Genomic DNA, 25,690 nt, shown 5'->3' with positions numbered 1-25,690 from the left:
CATGTCTGTCCATGTTCCCTGGAACAGGGCCAATTGTCTGCCTTGCAGGGTCCCACCCCCTACTTTTTTGCCTTCTTCTATTCCCTCAAATGTGTTGAGACAGATTTTTCTTCTCCCCCTCACCTGCCCTTTTTCAGAGAATGGGGAAGGAATGAGGGAGAGGGGTTTAAATTTTAAATCCTGGTGATCCGTTCATTCTTAATCTTCTTTACTATTTACCCAAAACCTCCTCAGGCACATAGCACAGCTAGAGACCGAGCAGAAACACTGGAAGTTAACTGAGCCTGACCTTCCACTCTAACCCACCAAAAATGGCCATCATTCTACAGTTGCAATAGATCAAATCTTAACGGTGCCTTTCCTCATTAAAGGAATTAATATTCACCTAAAGGGCTCCTAATAGTGCCCAGCAATATGGTGACTGCTCTCTTTTAGCTATTATATCATCATATTCTACATTCATATATCATCATATTCTACATTTCTATTTGTCCCTAGAATTATTTAGATTGTCAACGAACAGTTTATATCATGAATGAGGTACAAAGAGATAAGCAAGTGGCATGAGCCACAAAGTATGGGAGGTCTTCATAGCAATTGGCAAGTGAGAATAAAAGGTCACGAAGAAAGAGATAATAGATCACTAAGAAAAAAAGAGACTCTCTTCGCAGCGTTGTTTCAATCCCAGGTGTCTCCCACTTGGTCCATTGAGATTTTCTCCCCCGACACAAGTGGTTCTCAAGCTTTAGCGGGCATCAGAATTCCCCAGAAAGATTTCCAAAAAGACTGCCAGCTCCACCCTCTACAGTTTCTAAATTAGTAGATTGGGGTAGAGCCTGAGAATTTACATTTTTAACAAGTTGTCGGATGACACCGATGCTATTGGTCTGGGGATTACGCTCTGGGACCCACGGCCCTGCACATGAACTTAGAACCTGACGTTTAAAAGTGCATTTAGGGGCGCCTGGGTGGTGCAGTCGGTTAAGCGTCCGACTTCAGCCAGGTCACGATCTCGCGGTCCGTGAGTTCGAGCCCCGCGTCAGGCTCTGGGCTGATGGCTCAGAGCCTGGAGCCTGTTTCCGATTCTGTGTCTCCCTCTCTCTCTGCCCCTCCCCCGTTCATGCTCTGTCTCTCTCTGTCCCAAAAATAAATAAAAAATGTTGAAAAAAAAAAAAAATTTAAAAGTGCATTTTGCTCAAATCAGGTCATGGGTCCAGTGTCAACATCAATCAGAGTCTGTCATGTCATTCACTGCATTTGCTTTGTGGCATCCATGCATCTGACAGGTTATGCCCTCTTTGTCCTTCTGTAGGTCACTGAGACAAATGTGGACCGGGCAGGCTAAGGACAAAATCCAGATAGGGTGATTAAACCCTTGGCTTTTAGTCTCCCTTCAAGCCATATAATCACAGCAGTAGTTGTCAATTTTTGTTAAACTTTAAAATCAGAGGGGAGCTTAAAAAGGAAAAACAAAACAAAACACAAGGCCCATGCCCCACCTCAGAGAGGCTGAGTTTGTCGACCTGGAGTACCCACAGGCATCGGTACTTGAAAAAGAAAAAAAAAAAATCTCCAAAGTGTAACCAGGGCTGAGAACGACCATCTAGAGGTCTTACTGGTTTAATGTGTTGAATCAACCTAACTGAACTGTCCTCTGTCCATGTAACTTTAAGTTATTTAAGCTTTAATAAGTTAAATAAGCTTTAAGTTATTTAAGCTTTAATAAGTTAAATAAGCTTTAACTTATTTAAGCTATTGTGAGATGCTAAAAGCTTTGCTGATATCAAGGTATGTTTTCCTACAGCTTTCCCTCTTACAGTCAGTCATTACAATTAAAAAAATATATATAAGATTATATTGGCCTAGTATGACATGGTCTTAGGGAATCATACTAATTTTAAAGATCATCTTTTAAATATGTTTACAATCTGATGAGGAATTTTGGCTGGGGTCAATTTCAATCTCGCAGGATTGGATCCATTTAGTTATATAATCGTAACGGAATGATAGCTACTACATATGTATTGCTTAACTTTGTCTCAGTGACAGTGCTCAGTATTCTTCATAAATATTCAAATAATCCTACAAAATAGCTATTATTGTTTCTAGTAGATACGGAAGGGGGGTTGGATTCCAGCTGACTCTAGGGCCTGTACTTTTAACCGCTACATGTTGTTTCTATTTATATTTTCCAGGCTCCATCTTGTTCCTCAAACACTTTACAATGACTTACAAAGATATTAGCAATATGAGAAAGCATGAAATAACTGGAGTAAAGTAAGACTGGAGTAAAGGGTCAAAATGAGTCATGGGTCAGAACAAAATGCTTGCACACTTGCTAACAGAAGGGTCACCGATTTGGCTTTGAGTGTGCTGGAAATGTCAATGCGATGCTCAGTCGCCCAGCTGACAATGGATTACACACAAACAGTGCTCAGGGGACGAACCTGAGAAGCCCTGGGGCTCTTTAAAGAAGACACTGAGGATTAAAGGAAGGTCTGCAAGAATAATCTCATGATTCAGGCAGACAAGAGCTTCACAGGTCTCAACAAACCATAATTTACACCATCCGCTTCCTCCCTTCTTAAAAAAAGGGGGGGGGGTATTATAGCTACTTTTAGAATTCTACAAAGATTTCTGCATTCCTGTTTCCAGCACTTCATCCACTATCCTCCACTCGTTCCAAGAGAATATTGCGATTGAGCAATTCTTTGCTCACATTTTCTCAGTACCCCGGAATGTGATGTGGGCAGTCAGGATTTACCTTTGGAGAGTTCCACAGTCTCTTGATTCACCTTCCCTTTGGGGCTTTCATGCCATGAAATCACACCTAACTCTAAGGAGTGTCTTCTCCCTGTCAGTTTCCCCTTGCTGATCATCCCGGCATGAAGCCGATATGGCCGTGTCCACAGGCTGTGAGATCTGCAATGAGATGAGCACGAACTGAAATAAAGAGGTCACTCTGTCAGGTAGGTGTCCATCGCGATGCCATTTCACCAATTCATTCCTCCTTGTAGCTCGATGCAAAGTCAAGAATAGCAGATCCCCCTGGGGCACTTGAAACAGACAGTGGATGGGACCAATATTTTATCATTTATCTTTATGGGACTACAGAGAAATGGGATTTTTATCTTGAAAAATATTGGTATTTCCTTGCCATCTGAAAAAGAGGTGGTATTCAAAGGGTGTTGGGGGGCACCTGGTGGCTCAGTCGGTTAAGCGTCCAACTTGGTTTCTGCTCAGGTCATGACCTCATGGTCTGTGGGTTCAGTCAAACCCTGCATGAGGCTCTGCACTGACTGCGTGAAGCCTGCTTGGGATTCTCTCTCTCTCTTCCTCCCTCTCTCTTTGCCCTTCCCCCATGCATGTGGGTGCAACCATACACATTTGTACTCTCTCTCAAAATAAATAAACTTAAAAAAAAAAAAAGTGTGTTGGAACTTTAAGAAAGAGATCTCTTGGTACAAGATGCAAGGCTAGGAGAGGATTCTGTATCGTTTGGAAAGTACTCTTCCATCTTCTAACATCAAGCTGCCCAGAACACTCTCACCCACCTGCTCCTCAGCTCCGTCCTCTTCAGACCCTTCAGATCTCACCTTGAATACCAGCTCCTCAGCGGAGCCTACTCTGACCACTCTATGCGGCCAGCTGCCACCCCGTAATCGATTTTTGTTTATTTTAATTACCTATCTCCCCAGCTAAACAAAAGCTCAGTGATGGCAGACACTTCCCTTGTAGTCCCAGGACCTTAATCAGAGTGACCATAGGAGGGGAAACCACAACCATTTGCTGGGAAGAGTGAAGGTAGGCAAGCAAGGGAGGTATCAGAGTTGCAGAGGTGGGGCCTGAGAGGCAGGCCGGTCCAATTCTCTTCACTGTGGGAAGGCAGCAGATGAAAGTGATCCTAGGAATGATCATAGAAGCATATGGGGGAAAAGAGAAGGATCCCGAGTGAAAAAGTTCATTTTGTCCTTTCTAATAACCAAGCCATTTAGATGATTGGAGCATATGAAACTTAGCAATAAAGTTGACTGCCATGTACCTCAAAGGAAGGAAAATGGATCATGTCATATCCTTGGTAGCAAGTACAGGAAGACCTAAGGTGGGCAGACATTTGATGACATGAAACAGACCCCCCCCCCCCACCTCAAGCAAGCTTGCCTCTACTTCCCTAATATGCTACGTCATCTGCAGATTCCTCAAGATGGCGCCTCAGGATGTCATCCTGGAGGGTGCTGAGAGCCAAAGCCAGAGTTGAACAGTAATCAGAGTCAGCTTCTCCAACAGTTGGAAGAAATAAGAAACACAAGGTTTTAGGAATAAGAGATGTCTACGGGAGCGGGAAGAAGACACCCAAAGTTGGTCAACACAGAAATTGGTCAACATAGATCTAAATATGGAATAAGACAAAGACAGTGGCAGAAGGAAATAGCCAGAAGGGTGAGGAAAAGCAGAGGAATCCGACTGGGCGAAAGATTGTGAGGAAGTTGTTCCCCCTCACCCTGTCAGATTGTCCAGGCTATCTTGGTGGTTCTGAGGAAAGGGCACTGCAGCAATAAAGTGCAGTGAGTCACTGGCGCTATTTTTAATGCTCGCCATTCAGCTCCTCTCTGCTCTCCTCCAGAACCTCTGGGATCCCGAGGGGCTGCGGGAAAGGGGCGGGCAGTGAGACCATGTGTCTACAGCAGGCAGCAGGCAGAAGAGCAGGCAGCTAGCTACAGAGTTGCACACCAGAACCTACTCCACCCTTGCACCATTACTGAGGGCAGAGGGCTCCAAGTGGGGGAACCAAGGCAAGACTACAGACAAGTCCCGTGGAAAGGGCCTTTCAGAAAAGGATGTTTGGAAGTGTTGCTGGGCTTAGGTCAGCTCTTGGCCAAGAACCATGTAAACGTTGCTCAAACAGTCTTGGAGATGCTTTTATAACTTGCTCAAAACTTTCCAAGTGAAGAGTTTGAGTGCTTTAAAGTCCTTGGTTAAAAAACATAAACTTTGTAACATGTTTCAATTAGTTTGCATTAGTCTGCCATGAGAGAAGATGGAATGGAAATTTACTAGCCGGATTTCAACAAACACCTTTGCATAATCGGTGAATAAAAGTGAATTAACGTGACCAGCAGTGCCCTTCCTCCATTTAGAATTTGGAAGCCATCTTTTTTCCACCCTCGACACTGCATTAAAACCAACAATCAGGGGCGCCTGGGTGGCTCAGTCAGTTAAGTGTCCAGTTTAGGCTCAGGTCATGATCTCACGGTTCGTGAGTTTGAGCCTCGTGTTGGGCTCTCTGCTTCAGTGCAGAGCCCGCTTCAGATCTTCTCTCCCCCTCTCTCTGCCCTTCCCCTGCTTGTGTGTGCTGTCTCTCAAAAATAAACATTAAAAAAAATAATAAAACCAACAAAGTGGGCTGAACTTAGAAGCTAACATTACTGCATTACTGAATCACAATCTTAAAGCCATATTTGAAATGACCAGGTATTCATTGCTTTCCTTAGAAACACTGGATATCAACATCTTAATCATTAATATTTTTAAACTAGTTTGTTTCACCTCATTTAAAATTTCTATTTTATGATAAAACTTACTCACATACAAAATGTTTTAATATGCATACAGCAGTGTAAATTCAAACTTTCCCAGTAAGGGTTTACAACCAACATAGTTGGTTACTCAGTTTAGAGATATAAAGGCAGATAGTATGCAGTCTGGAGACCAAGGATATTCTTTTTCATCTTTTGTTATCAGTTTCAAATTGTCCAAAGAACAGACCCTTGTGGCTGTTCCACAGCTCTTCCATTTCCCTAATTGTTCTAATCCTTTCCAAAGATGGCAGCGAAACCCTTTACATAACTGGTAAGTTTCACTTCTATAAAACCAAAGGCAATTCTCTGTTGTTTTAAAAACGTTACAGTGCAAGGGTTTTCAAAAGTCTGAAGATAAAAAAGAAATGACTATTGGGAGCAAATACTGTACCTAATTTAGATGCTGGTGAAGGAGGATTCCTCAGCCTACAAGCCCACAGACAGGAGTGAGCTGGAGAACTCCCCCCACCCAACCCCCTTGGTTTTAACTCATGAAAAATCAAGGCCCCCTGAAGACCCTGCATCTTAGGAGAGAACCTGATTTGGGCTCCTAACTAATACAGATCATCCTTGTGAAAATGAAGCAGAACTGGGGCGCCTGGGTGGCTCAGTAGGTTAAGCATCCGACTTTGGCTCAGGTCACGATCTCACAGTTCGTGAGTTCGAGCCCCGCGTCAGGCTCTGTGCTGACAGCTCAGAGCCTGGAGCCTGCTTCACATTCTGTCTCCCTCTCTCTCTGCCCCTTCCCTACTCATGCTGTGTCTCTGTCTCAAAAATAAATAAACATTAAAAAAAAAAAAAAAAATGAAGAAGATCTTTGTGGCTCCGGATCTTGCCTTGATGTCACCAGAAACGATTCCCAGAAACCACTGGAATTAAAGGTGTTGACTATTAAGCAGTCAGGAGACTGGGGATCCATTCTGATCCTGCAGCTGACAATGAGGTGATTTTGAAAACCTCTCTTCACCTTACGTAGTTTTTTCCTCTATGAGGTGAAAAGTGGTTTTCTAGTATGAAGTAGAAGCTTCCCTCTGGCTTTCTCAGGCCAAGATTATTTTGAGCTATTCCAAACCCTTACAGCAGTGTCAGGGGCAGACAATGTGGCCTGTAAATTATTTTATACCACATAGACTTTCTGAATCTTAATCCGTAGGACCATTTGGTAACACTTGACAGAGGCCAGCAGATGAAGGGGGTGGCTGTCCCCGATGCCAGCAGTGATCTGCTGTACTTTTTAGTCTCCCAAGATGACACCACCAGTGACTTCCACAGTCACAATCAACCTATGAATCTGAACTCTATGGATCACTAATCATAGATACTTGGATGGAGGGCCTTTGTGAAATGCCCACACATACATGCTATCTTTCGAATCAGGTGGATTCCACAATTAACTGTGGCAGTTTATACCAGGTCAACTTGGTTAAGCCCGAGCTACCTTTTCCAGGGCCCCCTTCCCTAGTGGTTCTAAGTCAGACATGGCTTAAAGGCATGCATGTGTGAGATCTGGAAGGCAAAAGTGAAGCAAGGGCCATTGTTCTCTGAAGGTCATCATAGTTAAAAGTGACAGACACAGGGGTGCCTGGCAGTCTTCTGCTCCACCTCTGCTTCTCAAGTGTTGACCTTGGGTGTTGACCTAGAGTGGCCCCAGGCCGATACTAGACACCTGCCTGCAGATACAGCCATTCCTCGTGTGGCAGAAGAGAGCCCCAGAGAGCTCCTGTGTGCCACCTTGGCCAGGCCCAGTCTGGCACCCGAGTGTGTGTTGCTTTTCTCAGATGGACCAACTGGTGACCCCCCCTGATTCAAGTACCTCCCTCTGCACCTTCTTTTCTCCAGCTCCGCACACAGCAGTGTTTGGTGGGATTCCTGTAACCATCCTATAGCCCATGGAGCTTGGGGCAACTCTTCTCTCCTGATTCACCAACCAAACCGAACGACGGACACTGTTATTCTAACCATATGTAACTCCTAAGAGCCACCCGAGACTGAGTGCTCTATAAGTCGTGTGTTTCTGAGGGCTCACGATGCCCCAAGTCCAAGAGAACATAAATGGCATCAAAAGAAAGACAACCTTCAAGTACACACATGTGAGCATCTAGCTGGGTGTTGGGGAAAAAACAGAACATGACATTTACTTGGTTTAAGAATTTGCTTCCACAAATCCTCACGCGGTAACGTGAATTGGCTCTGCGGATGTTTCTGGCTGAGACTCTGTCCAATCTGTATCCACGGGCCTGTGTTCTGTCTGCCCAGTGCAATCTCACAACAGCACTGGCTGGCACCTGCAACTCATTCCTGTTACTACTCACGCTGGTGTAGAGGTGCTACAATATAACGAGCACTTGGTTCACAATACTGGAAACAAAAGAGGCCGATACCAAAACCTCAAATGATTTCACTTCCGGTTAGGTGATCATTCCCACTTTGACCCACTGGTGCTCACCAGGCATTTTTTCGCCCAGGCTGAGAAGCAAAAATCCGAAGTTTACAAATAAAAAAGACACCATAAAGCGTGGGCATGGATTTATTGTTGTCTTGTTTTTTATTGAACGCAGAGTCCATGTTTTTGAGGAATAAGACGTCCAAAATTCAACATTATTAAATATTTAAACAGTAAAATATGTGGAAAGGAGCCCTCAATTGTTAACTCCTCGAAGTTCTATCTGGTGGAACGACTTGGGACAGAGGCTCCTGGGCTGGTCATCTTGGTTTGTGAGGAGAACTGCTATCCCCTGATACGGGAAAAGGACAGTCCCCAGTGTCAGCCAACTGTTAGGCACTGGGGACAGCATGTTTGTCACCCTTTGAGATGTCTGGGGAGATCTACGATGATCTCCAATGTGAAAATCCTTCCTTTCACCTCAGGCTTAAAGAGACGCCTACCACTGAGAGAGTCACTAGAAGCTTTTGTGGACTAGAAGGGGTAGAAGGGCTACGATGCCAAAGACCAGAGTGACCCTGCCCTCACAAAGGGATATGTGCCCACAGAGCTCCTCTCTCACCTGACAGCCCGTTCTGAGAGCGCTTGTGAAGAGGCCTCGCACGGTGACCAGACGAAGCCATGCCAACCGTGAGTGGTCTCTGCTTGTTGAAGGCACAGGGCCCTCATCATCCCGAGGGAAGGGACTGTGAGTTACATTCAAAACACACCTCTGGGGTGCCTGGGTGGCTCAGTCAGTTAAGCGTCCGACTTCGGCTCAGGCCATGATCTCACGGTTTGTGTGTTCGAGCCCCGCGTCGGGCTCTGTGCTGACAGCTCAGAGCCTGGAGCCTGCTTCGGATTCTTTGTCTCCCTCTCTCTCTGCCCCTCCCCTGCTCATGCTCTGTCTCAAAAATAAATGAAAACATTAAAAAAAAAAAATTAAAAAAACACACCTCCTACCTCTGGAAAACTTCTCTCAGCTGCCATGTATTTGATTACAATTTTGGGCTTTTTTGAAAGTCCCAGAATCTCTGGCACCCATGAAAATCCCGACGTGCCCAGCTACTCCTGCAGGGTATACGATTCCCAAGGGTGGAGACTCAGAGGGACACACAGCTGCACTGTATCATACAACAGCAAAAATAAATACACGGCTATAAATGGCGATGAAAACCCGCAAAGAAATAAACATCTCAGAGTCTACAAATGCAGGCCGCTCGCTAGTAACACTTGGTTTGAGCCTAAAAACTGGTGATCTGCCCATAAAACATTTATCTATAGTGACTTGATACTTAAGAACGAAGCAAAAAGTGAAAACTAATTTTTTTAAAAGGCAAACTTCATTAAATACCAAGGACAGTGATAAAGTCAAGATGTCCTAATGGTTATCTGGGGCTTCCATAGCCAGGACAGACAAGGGCGAGCCACACAGCCCGCCGGTGACGTGGAGGCTGCAGGCCCACGAACCTGCTGTGGAAGAGCGACAGGCCCACATCTGTGTCAGAGGACTCCTCTCCAGCCCTTCCTTCCGGCTCTTGAACTTCACAGCACTAAATGCTCTCTGCGAGCACAGTGATACTGAAAGAGGAAACAACACAGAAACAGAAAGGTGCATTTATTCACATCCATGCCATCTAAACCTACCGGGTACAGTAATCAGGACTGGAGAAGGACGAAATACAATCTAAATGACAACAGAAACACCGGGACATCCATCCCCATGACTTGCAAGTTTTAGTTCAGGCCAGTCTGCAGGCTGGCAAGCCAGTCTCCTCCCTGAGAAGCACGCGTCGTGCCTCGTTCTCTCCCTCCAGCATCTTCTGTCCCTCTCAGTTAAGGCCTGGACAGTGTTGGGGCAGGGCCACAGTGTCTCCTCGGGAGCCGTCTCCTGTGCAGTCAGTCCCCGGTGGGCCCGGGCCGTGCGAGGTCAGGCTCCGGGCCGCTCGGCTCTGCCGCCGTCTGCCTCCGAAGCTCCCCCACCACCTGCAGCAGGGCGGCCCGCTCCAGCTCCAGGGCGAGGGTGGCCTGCTTCAGCTTGCTTTCACTGCTCAGAAGCTTCTCAACGGTGGCCTCCAGGCTCTGGATCCTACTGTTTGCCACCTGGGGAACAGAAGAACAGAATGTGGACTGTCCAGTGATAACATGAGGGGATCCACCGAATGCTCTGCTGTCTAGCCTTGGGGACACCTCAGAGGCCTATTTGGACAGAGATAAGTCTATGTGTTTGTCATCAGTTCTTCTGGGCACACAGGAAAACTGCATTTCCCAGGTCCCCTTGCAGGAAGCCTGGGCCACTCTGCGAGCCTCCAGCATTTTCTTCCCCTGCTGTGGTGACTCTGAGACAGTGGCTTCACGGCGCAAAGGGAGCCTGATCCCCATCACTGACGATAGGGAAGACGGTCTGATATGGGCAAAGAACGCTTCGTGAACAAGAGGTGGAGTTTCGGGGACAAAAAGACTCCTGCTGTGCCAAGCCACTGAGATGTCGAGCTTTCTTTATTACTGCAGCACGGCCTGGCCTATTTGTACGGATACACATACTCATACGTAGACCGATTTCACCCTGATCAAACGGTTTCCATGTGAAGGCCCCAGCAGCATCAGTCCTCGAACCCAAAACCCTCTCTGTCTTCCTGACAGGAACCAGACACCAGCACATCCAGGAACACGGGCATTTCCCCCAGAACTCGTGCGGAGAGCTCAGAAGGTCCGAGCATCTGTTACAAGGTCCACGAGCGTGGTCTCACTGCCCGGTCAGCACCACCAAGATCAGCGGTGTCCTCACTCGCACCCAGTCTGCATCCTCGGCACCTGGCACCCAGTGTCAGCGAGGCAGAACTTCCCAGGTGCTTCTAACTACCGTCTCTCCTCTTCCCAATCCAGCAGGGCCGGCTTCTCCGGCACCAAGGGGTCTCCAGTGAAGCTGAGGGGCTTCTTGAGAAAACCACAGGAAGTCCGGCCTTCACCTGCTGCCGTCCCCGAGGCCTTCCCGGCCCATCCCTCAGCTCACAGCTACATCCTGCCGTGCTCAGGTCACGAGGTCCCTAAGCTGCTGCTCTCAGCCCAGCCCCGCACACGCTCCTCTTTATTTTGGGTGGGGAAAATGGCACATGTATTTTTTTTTTTCTCTCATTTTCAAAACAAGGGAAACAGGTTTTTGAACAAGACAACACTTGTGCCAGACAGACAACTCACGACTCAAAGTCTAGCTCTGGCTGTGCCGCTGAAACACTCAAAATAGAAAGGAGAAAGGACTGAGAGCCTAAGTCTGTCTGCTTACTGGGCAGGTGCTCACGCTCAGTGCGCACCTGCAAGGAGTACTCTGCGATCCTCACATTCCCACCCAAAGTCAAGGCCTGGGACAGGTCCACCTTGTTCTTCAGGCCCATGGCATTCCCAAGTGTGCCACCCAGTTAGCGGTGAGCGGTTCTGCCTGACCCTTTATGTTCTACGTGAACGTTGGTCTCCTCAGTGAGACTGAAGCACTTTCATGGAAGGAAGCACGTCTCTTCCTGCACATGGGTGCCCCAGCACCTAGTTCACTGGCACTCGATGACTCATAGCGGCCTAGTATAACAAACGTGCATCCATTATCATCCGGCACCATTTGTATATTAATGCAATCGTCTTGTATGTGCTGCTGGACAAAGCGGGTTGAACACTTTGCTCTCCAGCAGCTAGATAACATCAAATGTTTACCAAGAAAATCAATGGGACCTTGGTATGTCTGGAAACTATATGAACAGAGCAAAGCTAGATAACAGGTCAATTTTGATACTCTGGCAAAAAACCCCAAAGATTTATGGTCAAAAACTATTATACTGAACACCTATCCACACGTACGCTTGGACTCTGAAAACTGTTTAAAAAAAAAAAGGAAAGGAGATGCGAGTCTTACAGAGTATGTGTAGTCTGGCTGCACGACAGTAAACCCACGTGACTCACACATGGCAACGGGAAAACGATCTTCAAGCACCCCCAAACACCGCAATCCCTGCCCCAACTCTTGGACAGCAGCGTCTTCTGAACCTTGGTGGCCCCTGGCACGCCAGCAAGGCAAGGACCCCAAATGCTGGGGGGCGGGCACCTCTGCAGTCTTGAATGATACCCCCAGAAGTGCAGAGCCACTTGCTCAAAGAAAGACCATTCCAAGGAGGGTGTCAGGCATGACAGCCTGATGCCTTTCTTGAGGAATTTAGAGATCTCAACAACTTTTCACAGCTTCCTCTTGTCACGAAAGGGGTATAGTATCACAGAGGCAAGGTGAAATTACGTGCACCCTTCACCACAAAAAAGATCACATGGGCATTAGCCCAATAAACTGAATCTTTTATTTCCGTACTGCCTATCTTAAGGAGCCGAATGCTTCAAATGCAAATCTGAGCTTTGTCAGAAACATTCCAGCAGGTTCTATTTCAGAGACATACTGTTTGTTTGGAAGTCACTTAAAATCACCACTTCAGCTGCAGACCATTACAGGCCAGATAAGGCTCTTTATCCCCTGGAGCCTCCCGTCAGGTTACAGCTGAGACACCCTGGAGACACTGTATGCAAGCACATTTTTGGTTAGGACATCTCAGTCTTAGGGGGAGAAAAAGCAGCCAAATTTCAGAATGTGCCTGGTAGTTAGGACTGGTTTCCCTAAAGCATTTTTCTTTGTTCCTCTACAGTAAATAGCCACCGGGGTCTCCTGGGGTAAATCCCTGCTGGGAGGAATGCATTTTGGACAAGGGTTGATTTATTAAGCTCTCAAACGCTGGCCTTTCTCATATCACTGCCAAGCCTGTGTCTGCAAAGCGGCAACTTTCTATGGAGAAAAATAAGAGGCTTAGGTCAGGACGGAAAGCTTATTATAAGGACAGCCCAGGAACACCATAAGGTACACACTTTGGGGAAAAATATGTATTTGCCTTTCCAACAGCTCAAAAAATTTTTAAAATACCCCCCCCCAACAATTCCTTAGTATTAATAGCATTACCACCCATTTATGGCTCTAAAGAAGTACACCATGTGGTTACTTTGTCCCATTTGATTGGTAAAGGGGCTGTGCTAAGCAGTTAGGGATTCCGTCTACGTCGTACAGATGAGGGAATCGGGACACAGCAGGTCAGCAGTGCGTGCCTTGTGGCAGTCTGGGCAGGGACAACACTGGACCTAGCAAGAGCTGGCTTTCTGGACTGCAACCCCTGGCCTGGCCCATTTCACCCTTCTGTACGCATCGTCTGTTTGCCTTTCCGCCGTATGTCCTCATGCACATTTATCCATGCTAAAATGGAAGCTTCTAGAGGGAAGAACAGTGTCCTTCATTAATCCAATACTTGAAGTACAGACTCCCAAATCATGACCACATGCTCTGGTTTATTTTGTAGGTAGATTTCTGCGTTACTGCTCTCCACGACCTAGCTGGTTTCACTCACAGAAGCCCAAGCCTTTCTCTGGTTATTACTCAAAGCACAATTGCTGGCATTCAGCAAAGAGTCCCTCGGCATCCTGGACCCAAGGTCGTCGCTGTCCCTCTCTCCTAAAAGGATCAAGTGCAGAGACAGCTTCTCAGAAAGTTCCAGGACTGTCTGACCCCAGCACAGGATAATCTGTCTGCTTCCTAATAAAAAGGCCCAATTCTCCTGGGGTACCTTTGATCCCAACTATAAACAGACCAGGGGAGGGAGAGAGGTCCTGTGGTCGTGGGAAAACCCAGCCGGCTGGTGCTTTGGCGCGCTAATGATCTACCGTGCTTTCCAGGCTCAGGAAGCTGCTTTATACACGTGCTCACCTGCAGTTGCTCCAGTAGGTCAAGGTTCTGTTTGCGCAAGCTGCTGTTGGTCTTCTCTAATTTGTCCATTCTTTGGTTGTCACTGAGAGGAGAGGAATCGATAAGTTCTTCTTGAAGCACATGGTACTCGACTTCATAGGCTTGTAACTGCTTAGAGATATCCATCTCAAACACCTGTTATACACAAAAAAGTCATCAGGCACTGAAAATGAGAAAAATACACGTGCACACACATGCAACCATGTCGACAAGCATCCACTAAGTACCCACTCTATGCCTGGTTCTTACGATTAGTCATTAAAAAAAAAAAAAAAAAGGAAAACCCTCTGCATTAGTAAGGTAACAATTTTACTTGGGAAGAAAAAATAAAAGCAGCATTTAGAAATAAACCCAAGGTAACAACAAGTGTGGGTCTCTGATACTCATTTTCCAGAAGCCAAAACGTTATTTTTCACAAGGCTTATAAAAATATATTTTTAGTTCTTATTTCAGTACTTATTTCCTTTTTCTCCGAAAATTCTATTATGTTAGATACGTCAGCTATGGGTCAAAGAGAGAGGAAAAAAACAAAACAAAAGAATCATAGCCCTATTTGCCCAGTCACCGAGTCAAAGTTTAATTATAGTTCAGTTGGGTTTTTTAGAGTTACAAGAACAGCTAAGTAATGGAACTGTTTACTAAAAAACCCTCCTTTGCACACAAGATATGCAGAAATGAGCCAAACCCCAAATGCCGCCCACACAGATGAGTGCATGTGAAACACTGCCTTCCTGCCTAGAATAGTGACAGTGATCAAAACACACCCGTGTGAACAGCAGCCCCAAAGTGCGCAAGTGAGTTGTTCAAGTTTGTACTTTCTCCTGATGAGTGAGCTGCATGGAAGCTGGGCTCAAGAGGGGGTCAGGAGGCAGACGCTGCGGCCGCCCAAGGCGCGTCCTCTCTTCCCAGCCTTTGCTGTAGGATAGCCCCACGGGCCGTGCCTCTCAGCACACAAGTGACGTTCCAACATGACTGTGTGTGCAGGTCTGAGCCTTTAGTCACGTTGGGACCACAGATGGCCAGCACCATCAGAACACACATTTAGAGGACAAAGTTAGACTTTAGAAGGGCACAAAAGGACTCTTCACTGTCTTTCCTTAAGAAACGCCAACATAGTTAAAATCAATGAAAACTCATTTCCCTTGATGGCACCCTATCAGCATTCAAACACAGATGAATCCGACCTTCCCTGAAAGCAATTTTCAAAATCTAGGTTTACTTTCACACCATTCCCAACAATCTTCTCTTCCTTGTGATTTAGTTTTTTAGCTTCCTGCTTTTCAGTTTAATTCAGTGGACAGTACCAATTAGGCACAAAAGTCATTCTATGCTGAGAAACTAATACACGGCGTGTTCGTGGCATGTATGTGTGTGAAAGTCTGCTGCGCTGGTCGGAGTCTCTGTTGTCCCTCAGAGTACCTGTGAGGTCAGCAGGGATTATCGTCTCTATGTTACAGTCAAGAAAACGGACTCAGCCCCTTGAAGCAGGGCTCCACTGGCGACGCCCTGAATGACCTCTCCCGGCCTCGGTTCCTGGCCTCTGACATGGGGGTGACAGCACCCACCTCCCGGCATCGCTGCGGGAGTTACGTGAGACAACTCGTGGAGGTGCCCGGCACATGCTGGCAAGGTGAGCAGGTGCTGGCTTAGCTAAGGAAGCTGCTTCCACATGCTTCACATTCAACCCTGTGCTTCAGCAAAATCGCAAAGGATGCCGCATCACGGAACCTCTGAATAGCTCAGAGTAGAAACCACAAACATTAAAACCGAGATTGCTGTGGCACTGTGTATAATTATAAATATGAGGCAGAATAAATGTCATACCCACACTTTTTTTCTTCCACAGAGATTTTTTTAAATGAGCTACTAATCTGGAAAACCTGGGAACAAAACCTGTGGCCTTTAATGCAGATTGACGACCTGCTAAGGTTAATGGCTCTCAGCTGGGCCCAAAGCTGTAAACTCTTTCAGGACCCCATCAATCCCCAGGAGCCATCCTGGGTCGTAATCACTGCTGCTTAACTGCACCATTATCTCCTGGCGGCTGAAACACTTAGAGCCCTTGATTCTGCAGTTATGCCCTAGAATTGATCTCAAACCATGGCAGAGTGTGACTGGTGGAGAAAGGAGAGCCCAGGTCCTCGAACAGTGGTTTTTCAAGTTGCTCTAGATTCTGCATTTCTGTAATTACCAATGGCTTCGTTATTCTACGTGCTCGACATGTCATAACCGCGTGGACCCATTCATCAAACACTGGCTATCTAGTTACTCGCAAAGTTTCTGTTGTTTTAAATGACAACCCTGAACATCCTTGTACATATGGCTTTTCCCATATTTTGGATTATTTCCTAAGGATACATTCCAAGAAATGGGATTACTGAGTCAAAGGGTATGAATATTTTACCGGCTTGTGATACACATTGCCAAATTGCTTCCCAAATGGGAATCATCAACGCACAATGCCATTAACAACAACATACCAATGTGCCAGATACAGTATGGCCTCCGCACTGGCTACTGGCCTTAAGATTTTTCATTTTGTTAATCTAGTAGGTAGAGCGTTACGTGTTTTTTAAATTACGCATGAAGCGAAATATTTTCGCAGATATTTGCTTATTAGATGTATCTCCTTTTTAGTGAATTGTCTGTTTATGTTCTTGGCTCATTTGCTATTGGAGACCCAGTGAGTTTCTCTCTGCAGTCTGTGGACATTCGGTAGAATGAAGCCATTAACCCTGATGTCTGCAGAACCAGCCACATACTTTCCACCTTCCCAACCTCCAGAACCCTTCGCTCCCCACAGCTGTCTGTCTGTCCGTCTCAGTGGCATACCAAGGGCTGGAGGGTGGGGCAGTGTGCCCAGGTATCGGCAGTCAGGGAGTACAGTGCCTGTAGTGAATTTAAAAATAATAAACCCAACTAAAAACCGGTCTGCTTTTTATTATCACCACATGCAAGCAATTCTTAACAATACCAGTGGTAAAATATTCCTCCTCACTGTACCCCACCCTTTTGGTATGGCACTGATTGGCCTTTTAAAAAGTGCTCATTTTCAACAGTAAACTGCCCAAGCGGTGAAGGCCCCTCCCGGTGCAGAAGGGGCGGCCTCAACACGGTGATTTTGAGGAGCGTCTTCTGAACAAAAGGGACCTTGTTAAGATTCTGGTTTCTATCCTACAAGCTCAACTAGAACAGGGAATTGTCTAGTGTGTTTTTAATGAAGTTGCCCATAGCAGAGCTTTTCAAATGTTCCAGTGTGTGTGAATACCCTGGGGATCTTGTTAAAATGCAGATTCTGACTCAGCAGGTCTGGGGTGAGGCCCCAGATTCCGCGTTTCTAACAAGTTCCTACATGATACAATGACACACGGTGCTGGTCTGGGGCCACACTCTGAATGTAGCCCAAAGGATGTTGAAAACAGGCTGTTTGCTCTGTCTCCCAAAGTCCCTCTCCAACTCTGTTGTTCTTCCCTGCACGGCAATGAGGCTGCAAAGGCAGACGGCACTCACCGTGACAAGCATACAAACCGGACCTCCTCCTCTTCGCTTCTGTTTATCCCCAGGGTTTCCCCCTTCTTGGGTCAGAGGATTTTTATAGCTCACATATGACAGACAGTTAAGTCACACTGAGGAACTGCCACAGAGACTTTAGAGACCCTTGTCCTTCTGCCCTGGACACTGTCCACTCTGGACCTGCCCTGCCGTGGCTGGTCCCCGCCAACCCAAACTAAGCCAAAGCTACAGAACCCTACCCTTAGCGGCCTTCCCCACCATGTCCTGGATGCAGGCTGCATCCCAGGGGCTCAAGCTGACGCCACCTGTAGAAAAGGTATGTAATGAGATGGAGCCATTAGCCATCACAGAGGACCACCCAGACTCTGCCCATTCGTACAAAGGACCGAATGCTCTGTCATGTGCAGTGAATAGGTCTATCACTTCCACCCTGTGGACCTCCAAGATTTGAGCTTGGGGGTCCTCTGAGGCTGCAGGAGTCACACTGTACCTCAGGCCTCATCTCTGCGTAGAATTTGAAACCAGAGCACCCTCTGGAGGTGAGGGGCAGTGAGCTGCCTGGCATTCTAACAGCTTCCCGTCAAGACTTCTGGCAGGTTGAAAATCCGGGCCCAGAAACAGATTTTGTGTTGTCTGCCCTGCTGCTCCCAATCCCCAAGCGCCCTCCCCTTCAAAGCTCACTGCAGAGGCATCTAGAATTTCTATTCTCACTCCCCTGCCTGTGATCAGGCATCAGCAAAGTGCGGCCTGTGGACTGCATCTGTCCCACTGCATGTTTTCATAAAGTTTTATTGCAACATAGTCACTTCACTCATGTACATATTATCTGGTTGACTTTGTGCCTCAAAGACAGAGTGACTAGTGACTGCAACAGAGATCTTCTGGCTCACAAAGCCCGAAAGACTCCCTACATGGCCCACGACAGAAAATGTGTGACCTCTGTTCTTAGCTGATTCTTTGGGCCCAGTTGAATTCAACTCCCCCAATTCTCAATCAGCAATGTTCACTCCACCAGCTCGAGGCCCGGCTCCCATAAGCCCTTGCACAGGCACTACTGTGGCTCTTACCACACTTGAAATTACTGGATTACATGTTTATTTTCTGCACAGGATGGGCTCTGGTGTCAGAGACACCTCACATTCTTGGCTTTGCCACTGCATTGGGCATGTTACTCTTTCTATGCCCAGTTTCCCCCCCTATAAAAATGGGGATTATAAAACATGCCCCAGGGTTTTCAAGGAGTCAACAGAATAAAGGATGCCAAGTTTAAGACAGTTGCCTAGAACGTATCTCTCACACACTCTCTCTCTCTCTTTCTCTCTCTCTCTCTCTCTCACACACACACACACACACACAATGTTCTCTCTCCACGCTATGTCCATTTCTATTCTTTCAACGTTTAGAGAGAACTTGATACTGTGAATAAATATTCTTTACAGAAAAGGAGAAAAAATGGGATTCTTTTCTGGAGCTCAATATCTAGGAGGTAAACTGAATGTCAGTTGAGACTGCCTGTCTTAGAGCCTGGAGCCAGGTGCAAAGTGAAGGCATTCACTGGCACAGACTTTAGGTAGCCAAGGCTTTATGCCCCAGCAGCCATAAAGTAGACATATATGCAATGAAAGCTCTAACAGGGAGTCCGTCCGTGCACATGAATGCCAAAAGTTAAAGAATCAAAGGAGCTGAGAATTCAGTATTAACACACTGGTGAAATAGAGAAAAATTCTGTAATTAAATGACACCCGGAGACACTTGGCGGTGTTGAGTAGCTACTAAACCACCTGGAGGCAAGAGAAACCCTCCCGTCCTGCTTTGCAGCAGGGCGACTGTGGGCCAGTGAGTTTACCTCTCCAGGCCCTGAGATCCTCATGGGTTAAGTCCATCTATCCTCTCAGGAATTTGGTCATGATTAAATGAGATCATGTGTATATGTAGATTCACACAGAATCTGGCAGAAAGTAGGGCCCGAACAAGCCAAAGCTATTCACATGGAGAGAAACGTGCCAGGGAAGCAAAATACCGAGAGATGCAGAGCCTATCAATTAACTAAAAACGGAAATGCAGAGTGGAAAGGCAGGGAGTGCCCTCTCACACAGGCCCAGGAAACGTGTGGAGACCCAGAGCCACACGGCTGCCACCTGCCCCCACCCCACCCCAGGTCAGGACTGCTGCTTTCTCAGTGCTCAACATTGAAGGAGGAGCAGCCAATGAGACCACAAACACGCCATGTGGGTGCAATCCACTGGGGTCGCAGCATTTCTCTGGGACTATCAGACATCCTCAGAATAAAGATTTGTTTAAAAAAAATAGCTTTGTTTCACTACTTGTTTTTACCTGACTGCTCTATGTTTTCATCGTATTTTGAGCAGGTGAGATAAGTTCTAGGCTTAGAAGGGGCCTGACTATTGGCCCTGATGCAGAAATCCCTTCCAGAGCATTTTCTAAGCCATCCGGCCTCTGGACACTTCCAGGGGTGATGTACCCTCTGCCAAACAGCTCAGTCCTTCAGAGTCAACAATCATTACTAGTAGATTCTTCTTTATACACAGTCAAAATCTGCTCCCGCCCCTAGCCCAGACCATTTAACAACTGGCCTCGGTGTAATTCTGGCTCAATCCGCCCTCACCTCATGGTTCGGCTATCTACTACAAGTGCTGAGGTCACAGATGGGGAGCTGACTTCTATCTTAAAAACCACATCATGGAACAAACTTCTAGAATATATATTCTCTATCACAACTTTGCTATCAAAGGGTTGTTTTTAGAGAATTCCAAATAATACCACGCAGCAGAAAAAATCAAAGCATGCGTAAGAGCCTACATTGAATAGCACGTGTGTTTCAGAAGAACAAGCAACTAGGGGTGAAGCCTCTTGGCTACAAGAAACTACTTGTGGCTTGCGGTTATCCACCTGAACACCGTCACCGTCACCGTGTTTCCATGTGGCGTACCCCCGTCACATTCACGCACCGAATCACTGAACACACATCCGGCTATGTGTTTCGTATGTGTACACATGTGTTTCCCACATGCCGGGCATCACACAAGATACTGCCCAGGATACAAAGTGGTAGGAAATAGGTCCCGATCAAAAGAAAATTAAGCTCTCCGTATCCAGGATGGCTTAAGCCTGAAGGTCGGATCGAATCATACCTGACTGATGGTCTTTTCCATTTGCACCAAGCCCAGGTTGGGAAGGGTGTTTTTTATAAAGTCAACTATGGTTTCTAGGTTTTCATGTTGCAGAATCAAGGGCTTATGGCTTCCCAACAGACTTAATGCCACTTTAAATATGACCTCTGATCCCTGAAGAAAGATCATATCTGGGAAAACACAGAAATGCAGAAAGTTAAAGCAGACCAGTTTCTGATGAACTAACATTGCATTTTCTTTTCCACACATCAGAGCAGGATGGTGGGAAACGTAAGTCCAAATTGCAAACTTTATTTCCTTTTTAAGTGCCTGATATTTCAGATAAGGTTGTCAAGACAATATTGCAAATAATAGAAGAAATATAAATAAACATACTGCTAAGATTTTGTCATAGGTTAAGATAAATCTTTTTTGTTGTTGTTCTAAAAACATATTAAATTCAAACATGCTTCAGAAGTTAAACTGAGAAAAAGAAAACTTTTTATCACTCTTTTTCTAGAAATGCTCTGTTTTTTAAAGGAGTTACTAAAACACATTTTTATGGGTAAAACTGAAAGGTTTTTAGATATAAAACATGAGAAATTTTTAAAAATGCTCCTCTTTCCTGTTTTGAAATAAAGAATTGAATTAAAAGATCTCTAAAATCTATAAAATGTCTGCAGAGTTGCAAAAGTACATTATTAAATACTTGCAATACACTACATTTTAGCATAATAATGGAGTGAAAACCATCTTTGTTCAGAGAAATTCAAAGAACTTTGTCAGAGTTATTTTCTAGTTCTTGTCATAGCTTTTTCTTAGAACAGCTGGCACATGTTAGCAACCCCTACATGGGCTGTACATGGTGCGAGGGAGGGCAAGTGGCCCGGGGAACTGGGCGAGCAGCCAGTCCAGGCCTGGCGCCCCCTCCTCACGAGCTGAAGCCACTCGAGAAAGAGTCAAATTGTTCTGAGAATAAAACATACAGCCCTACCAACGAACTGTTCGGTGACTATATTCAGGCAAGTTACCTAACAACTGGAGTTAACAATACAAGAAAAAAATACAACTTTAATGATGAGAGCCAAAAATCTAATTAAAGGCCACCTGTCAATTTGGGGGGTGGGGTGGTGGTGGTGCTGCAGGACAATGGAAGAGACAAAGAAGTTGTCCATCCCATCAAGTTGGGGAAGGCATTAGCAGGTGAGAGGAGGAGTCCCCAGCCACGCTGGGTGTCTCTAGGTGGCTCAGTGCGATAGCACATAAAAGCCATCAAGAAACAGGAGAGGCTGGAAGCTGCTGCACACACAGGGAAGATGTCTGAATCGGAGAGGTCTGTGCACAGTGCACAGGGCACACCTAGGTGCCAGCCGGCCGGGTGAGCCCTGGAGATGCTCTGTGACCTTCACCGAGGCCTCAACTGCAGAAGCAGACTCGGTGCCAGCGCGCGTGCCACCCGCCGAGGTCCGCCCCACTCTCTCACAGAGCTCAGAGGCACACTGTTTCACAAACATCACAGTGCTCACGGCTCAGGAGGCCCCAGGAAGCTGGAAAGGACGGAGGGCTGCCTCCTTCTTAGGTGTGACTCTAGAGGATGGGAAGATAAATTAGCGAACTGATGGGATCTTTGAAATGTGAGCTTCTTAGGGGAAGTATTACGGGTATCGAGACCGCCCTGTGGAAGAATATTCTTGTGAAATGTCTGCTTTACAAAATACACAGTCTAACCATGTAATTCACCACTATAGAAAATAAAAAAGATCTAAAATAGCACTATAACTAAGATGTATTTTTAAACAGAAATGACATTTCCCCCAAAACAAAACAAGGTAAAGGTGAAGCTTCTGTGGTTTAGCCAGCGAGACCTCCTTTCAATACATCAACATTTATAGCCGAACAAAAATTGACAGCATCTATCAGAATACCAAGCCATCCTGTGCAAGGTCCTAGAAAAGGACTATGGCACCGGACCGAATGCCACAGCTTAGTGCCTTTAGTCTCTGAGAGACGCGTACCTTAAAGTTAGAGTGCTGCATCTAAGCCAATTAAGATACATAATTATTGGTGAAGTTTTAGGACCATTATCAAATATGCAATCAATATCAGCAATCTTTTTTCCTTTAATGTTTATTTATTTTGAGAGAGTGAGCAAATGAGCACAGGCAGGGGAGGGGCAGAGAGAGAGGGAGAATCCCAAGCAGGCTTTGCACTGTGAGTGCAGAGCCCGATGTAGGACTCCATCCCACAAACCATGAGATCATGACCTCAACCGAAGAGACTCTCAACCGGCTGAGCCCCCCAGGTGCCCCATATCTGTGATCTCTTAAGGTTGACGTCGGGTCTTCCAAATTTTGTTCTCCTAGGATCTTGGTTTTTATAACAAATCTACTTAGGAGAGTGCTCCCTAGCATTATAAACTTAGACTTTTCTGGACTATATGAAGAAAACAAAGCAAAACAAAAAGTTGGGGGAGGCACTTTCTTAAAACATTTTTTAATGTTTATTTATTTTTGAGAGAGAGAGGGAGGGAGAGAGTGGAACGAGTGGGTGAGGGGCAGAGAGAGGGGAGTGAGAGGATCCAAAAGCAGGCTCTGTGCTGACAGCAGACAGCCCGATGCAGGGCTGGAACTCATAATCCTTGAGATCATGACCTGAGCCGAAGTCAGATGCTCAGCTGACTGAGCCAACCAGGTGCCCCCCCAAATTAAATAATTTTTAAATAACAGTAAAGAATTACTTTCACTTTTGTTCATCTTCCAATCTTTACATGTTTACATTCTGGAAATTTTTATTTTTATTATTATTATTTTAAAAATATTTATTTATTTATTCATTTAATTTATTTATTTAGAGAGACAGCATGAGCAGAGGAGGGACAGAGAGGGAGACACAGAATCCAAAGCAGGCTCCAGGCTCCGAGATGTCAGCACAGAGCCCAACACAGGGCTTGAACTCACTGACCGTGAGATCGGTTGGCTTAACCAACTGAGCCACCCAGGCACCCCCATTCTGGAAATTTCAAACAAACAAACAAAAAAAAAATCCAAAAACAATAATCTCCTTGAAAAGTGAATTAATTTCCTGCATCTGAAAATCGGTGCTCAAGAAAGTGAGCTGCGAGAGCCACCCAGCAGCCCCACAGAAGCCCTGCTCACCACACTGCAGCCAACTTCCCTTCTCTCCTGTTTCGAGCCACCCAGAAGCAGGCAAAGGGTTTTATCAGGCAGGAAGTAAAGGGGGCCTGAATTTCGGCTGACTCCACCACTTTGCCAATTATTCGCGGAGAACAAGGCAAATAGCTACTACTTTCGTTTGAAGACACTTCCCTGTTATTGTGTTAACATGTGTTGGAACTCTATTTGAAACTCCCCGTGATATAAAGATGCAGTTTCCTACAGGGGGAAACCATCAATGCAAAGCGTGTGGCCAGTAAGCCAACTTCTCATGCATTTCTTTTCCAGCCACCTTTGTCTTTTTGTCAAGGGCAATCCCTCTCCTTGACTTTCCCCTGGGAGCCTGGAGTCCTCCAGGTATGAGAGCCCTACCTTCCTCCCAGGACCAGGTGGGGGGAAAATGAAGGATGACGGCAGACACAGTACAAGCAGATTTGACAAAAACTCACTTCCCTAACTCTGTGTCACGTTCCCTGGGGAGCTTTTTTTTTTTTTCCTGGCCATTTAAACCATCTTGTTTTCCTAAATCTATCTTAGTCCTAAAGCCTCTCTGGGTCCTTCCCTGTAGTACAGGTGGCTTCTGTGTGGTTTGTTTTTTTTTTTTTGCAAACCCTTCATTTTTACACTCCCACCTCCTCCCTCCTCTACTTGGCAGTGTCTCCCTCAGCAAACACCAGGAGCTGAGCACCACAGCCGCCGCCTCCAGCAGGCGCGAGCCGGTCCTGTTTCTCAGATTTTTTTTTTTTTTTTTTTTTAACAAAGGTAGATGTGATTTGAAGGTGAACAGAGTAAACAGCTCTCCCAAGCCCCCTCTACACCCAAACTGGAAACATACAGGAGGAGGCTATTTTACCTTATGGGACACCCCATCAGAAGACAGACATTCAGGAAGTGTGATTATCATGTGAAGGTTAAGGCACATGCATCGCTGGCTAGTGTGCCTCCAAAGAGCATATACTTAATGTGAAGCAACCTGTTAATTAACATACGAGCTATGCTGTCCGCAAGCTGAGAATCCTGTACTTACATATGAAATGGTGAATAGTTGACAAAGGTCCATTTGTTTTTATGGTTTATTCAGGCCTAAAGGCTTACAATGAAATGGGCTTCAGGCCAAAAAAGACTAGAGCGTATGAATGGCAGGTTTGGGCAATTAAAACTAAGCTATCGAGCGTCACGGAGCTAAACAAACACGGTTTAAGTCGCCGACCGACGCTAAGTACAGAAGTGGTTTCTAAAAAACCTTTCTATGGAACCTACTAATAATAAAACGGTTTGGTTTTAAGTACTGATAAATGGAACAGACTGTGCAAAACAAAAACAAAAACCCCAACAGTTGTTGCAAAATGACATAACACAGTCCTGCCTCAAGTTCCTACTTCCTGCCTACAATCTGGGGAGCCTCAGCCAGCCGGACATGCACCCACTTAGTACGGCAGGGGTCTGTGGGATCCAGGAGTTACAGACACTGGCATCATTATGCATAATGTAGAAGAGCCTCTGAGACTCACCACTGATTACGTAATATAAATACCCTGCTTTTGATGGCTTTAGCTTCTAACTTATGAAGTCGTCAGAATGAGCTTTAGAGATGCGAATATTCTCCAGTGGGAGGGCTGTTTCCAAATCATTTTGTTTGCTGTCCTCTTACCTAAGCAGCCTAAAGGAAGACTTTTCCAGACACAGTTCTCTGGCCAGGGTACCCCAGAACTACTTGCAAGTGGGGGCGCGGGGCAGTGGGGGGAGAACTCAGTGCTGACCCTCCCATCCAAATCCCCTTGGCGGAATGCAACGGTTTCTCACAAATGGTGTAATTCGGTTCTTGAGCTATTTTCAAACCATTAACATCAACTCTCCCCACCCCCACTCCCACCTATTTCAATCTTCACTCCTCTCCTGTTTGAAAAAATCGGGAGAAAAACTAAAGTGCACTAATTATTTTAAGTTCCAGAGTAAGAAAAGTAAAAAGAAAATATAGACATTTTTGGCAAGAAAGACTACAGCCTACAGCTAGAGATCATATGGTTTCGGTGACTCTTTCATTAGTAAACTAAGCA

The 25,690-nt window shown here is 45.9% G+C and overlaps 1 protein-coding gene across 5 annotated transcripts in view; it reads right to left on the bottom strand.

Moving 5' to 3' along the window:
- Window positions 1–9,602: 9,602 nt before the first annotated feature.
- The window catches only part of TBC1D1 (TBC1 domain family member 1), a 224,381-nt gene continuing 208,293 nt past the window's right edge, over window positions 9,603–25,690 (bottom strand). For 4 of the 5 annotated variants that reach the window (XM_049630426.1, XM_049630425.1, XM_049630427.1 and 1 more), the window contains 3 exons: window positions 20,482–20,651; window positions 13,778–13,951; window positions 9,603–10,104 (listed from right to left, as the gene is read on the bottom strand). In XM_049630426.1, the coding sequence (XP_049486383.1) occupies window positions 9,901–10,104; window positions 13,778–13,951; window positions 20,482–20,651 (548 nt within the window). In that variant the 3' untranslated portion in view covers window positions 9,603–9,900. Of the gene's footprint in view, window positions 10,105–13,777; window positions 13,952–20,481; window positions 20,652–25,690 lie in introns of those variants that run through there. The other variant, XM_049630429.1, reaches the window with a different exon arrangement.

The sequence above is a fragment of the Panthera uncia genome, chromosome B1, assembly GCF_023721935.1.
Source record: "Panthera uncia isolate 11264 chromosome B1, Puncia_PCG_1.0, whole genome shotgun sequence".
NCBI classification, from domain to species: domain Eukaryota; kingdom Metazoa; phylum Chordata; class Mammalia; order Carnivora; family Felidae; genus Panthera; species Panthera uncia.
The sequence above is the reverse complement of the archived record's forward strand: the minus strand, read 5'-3'. Positions and strand labels throughout refer to the sequence as shown.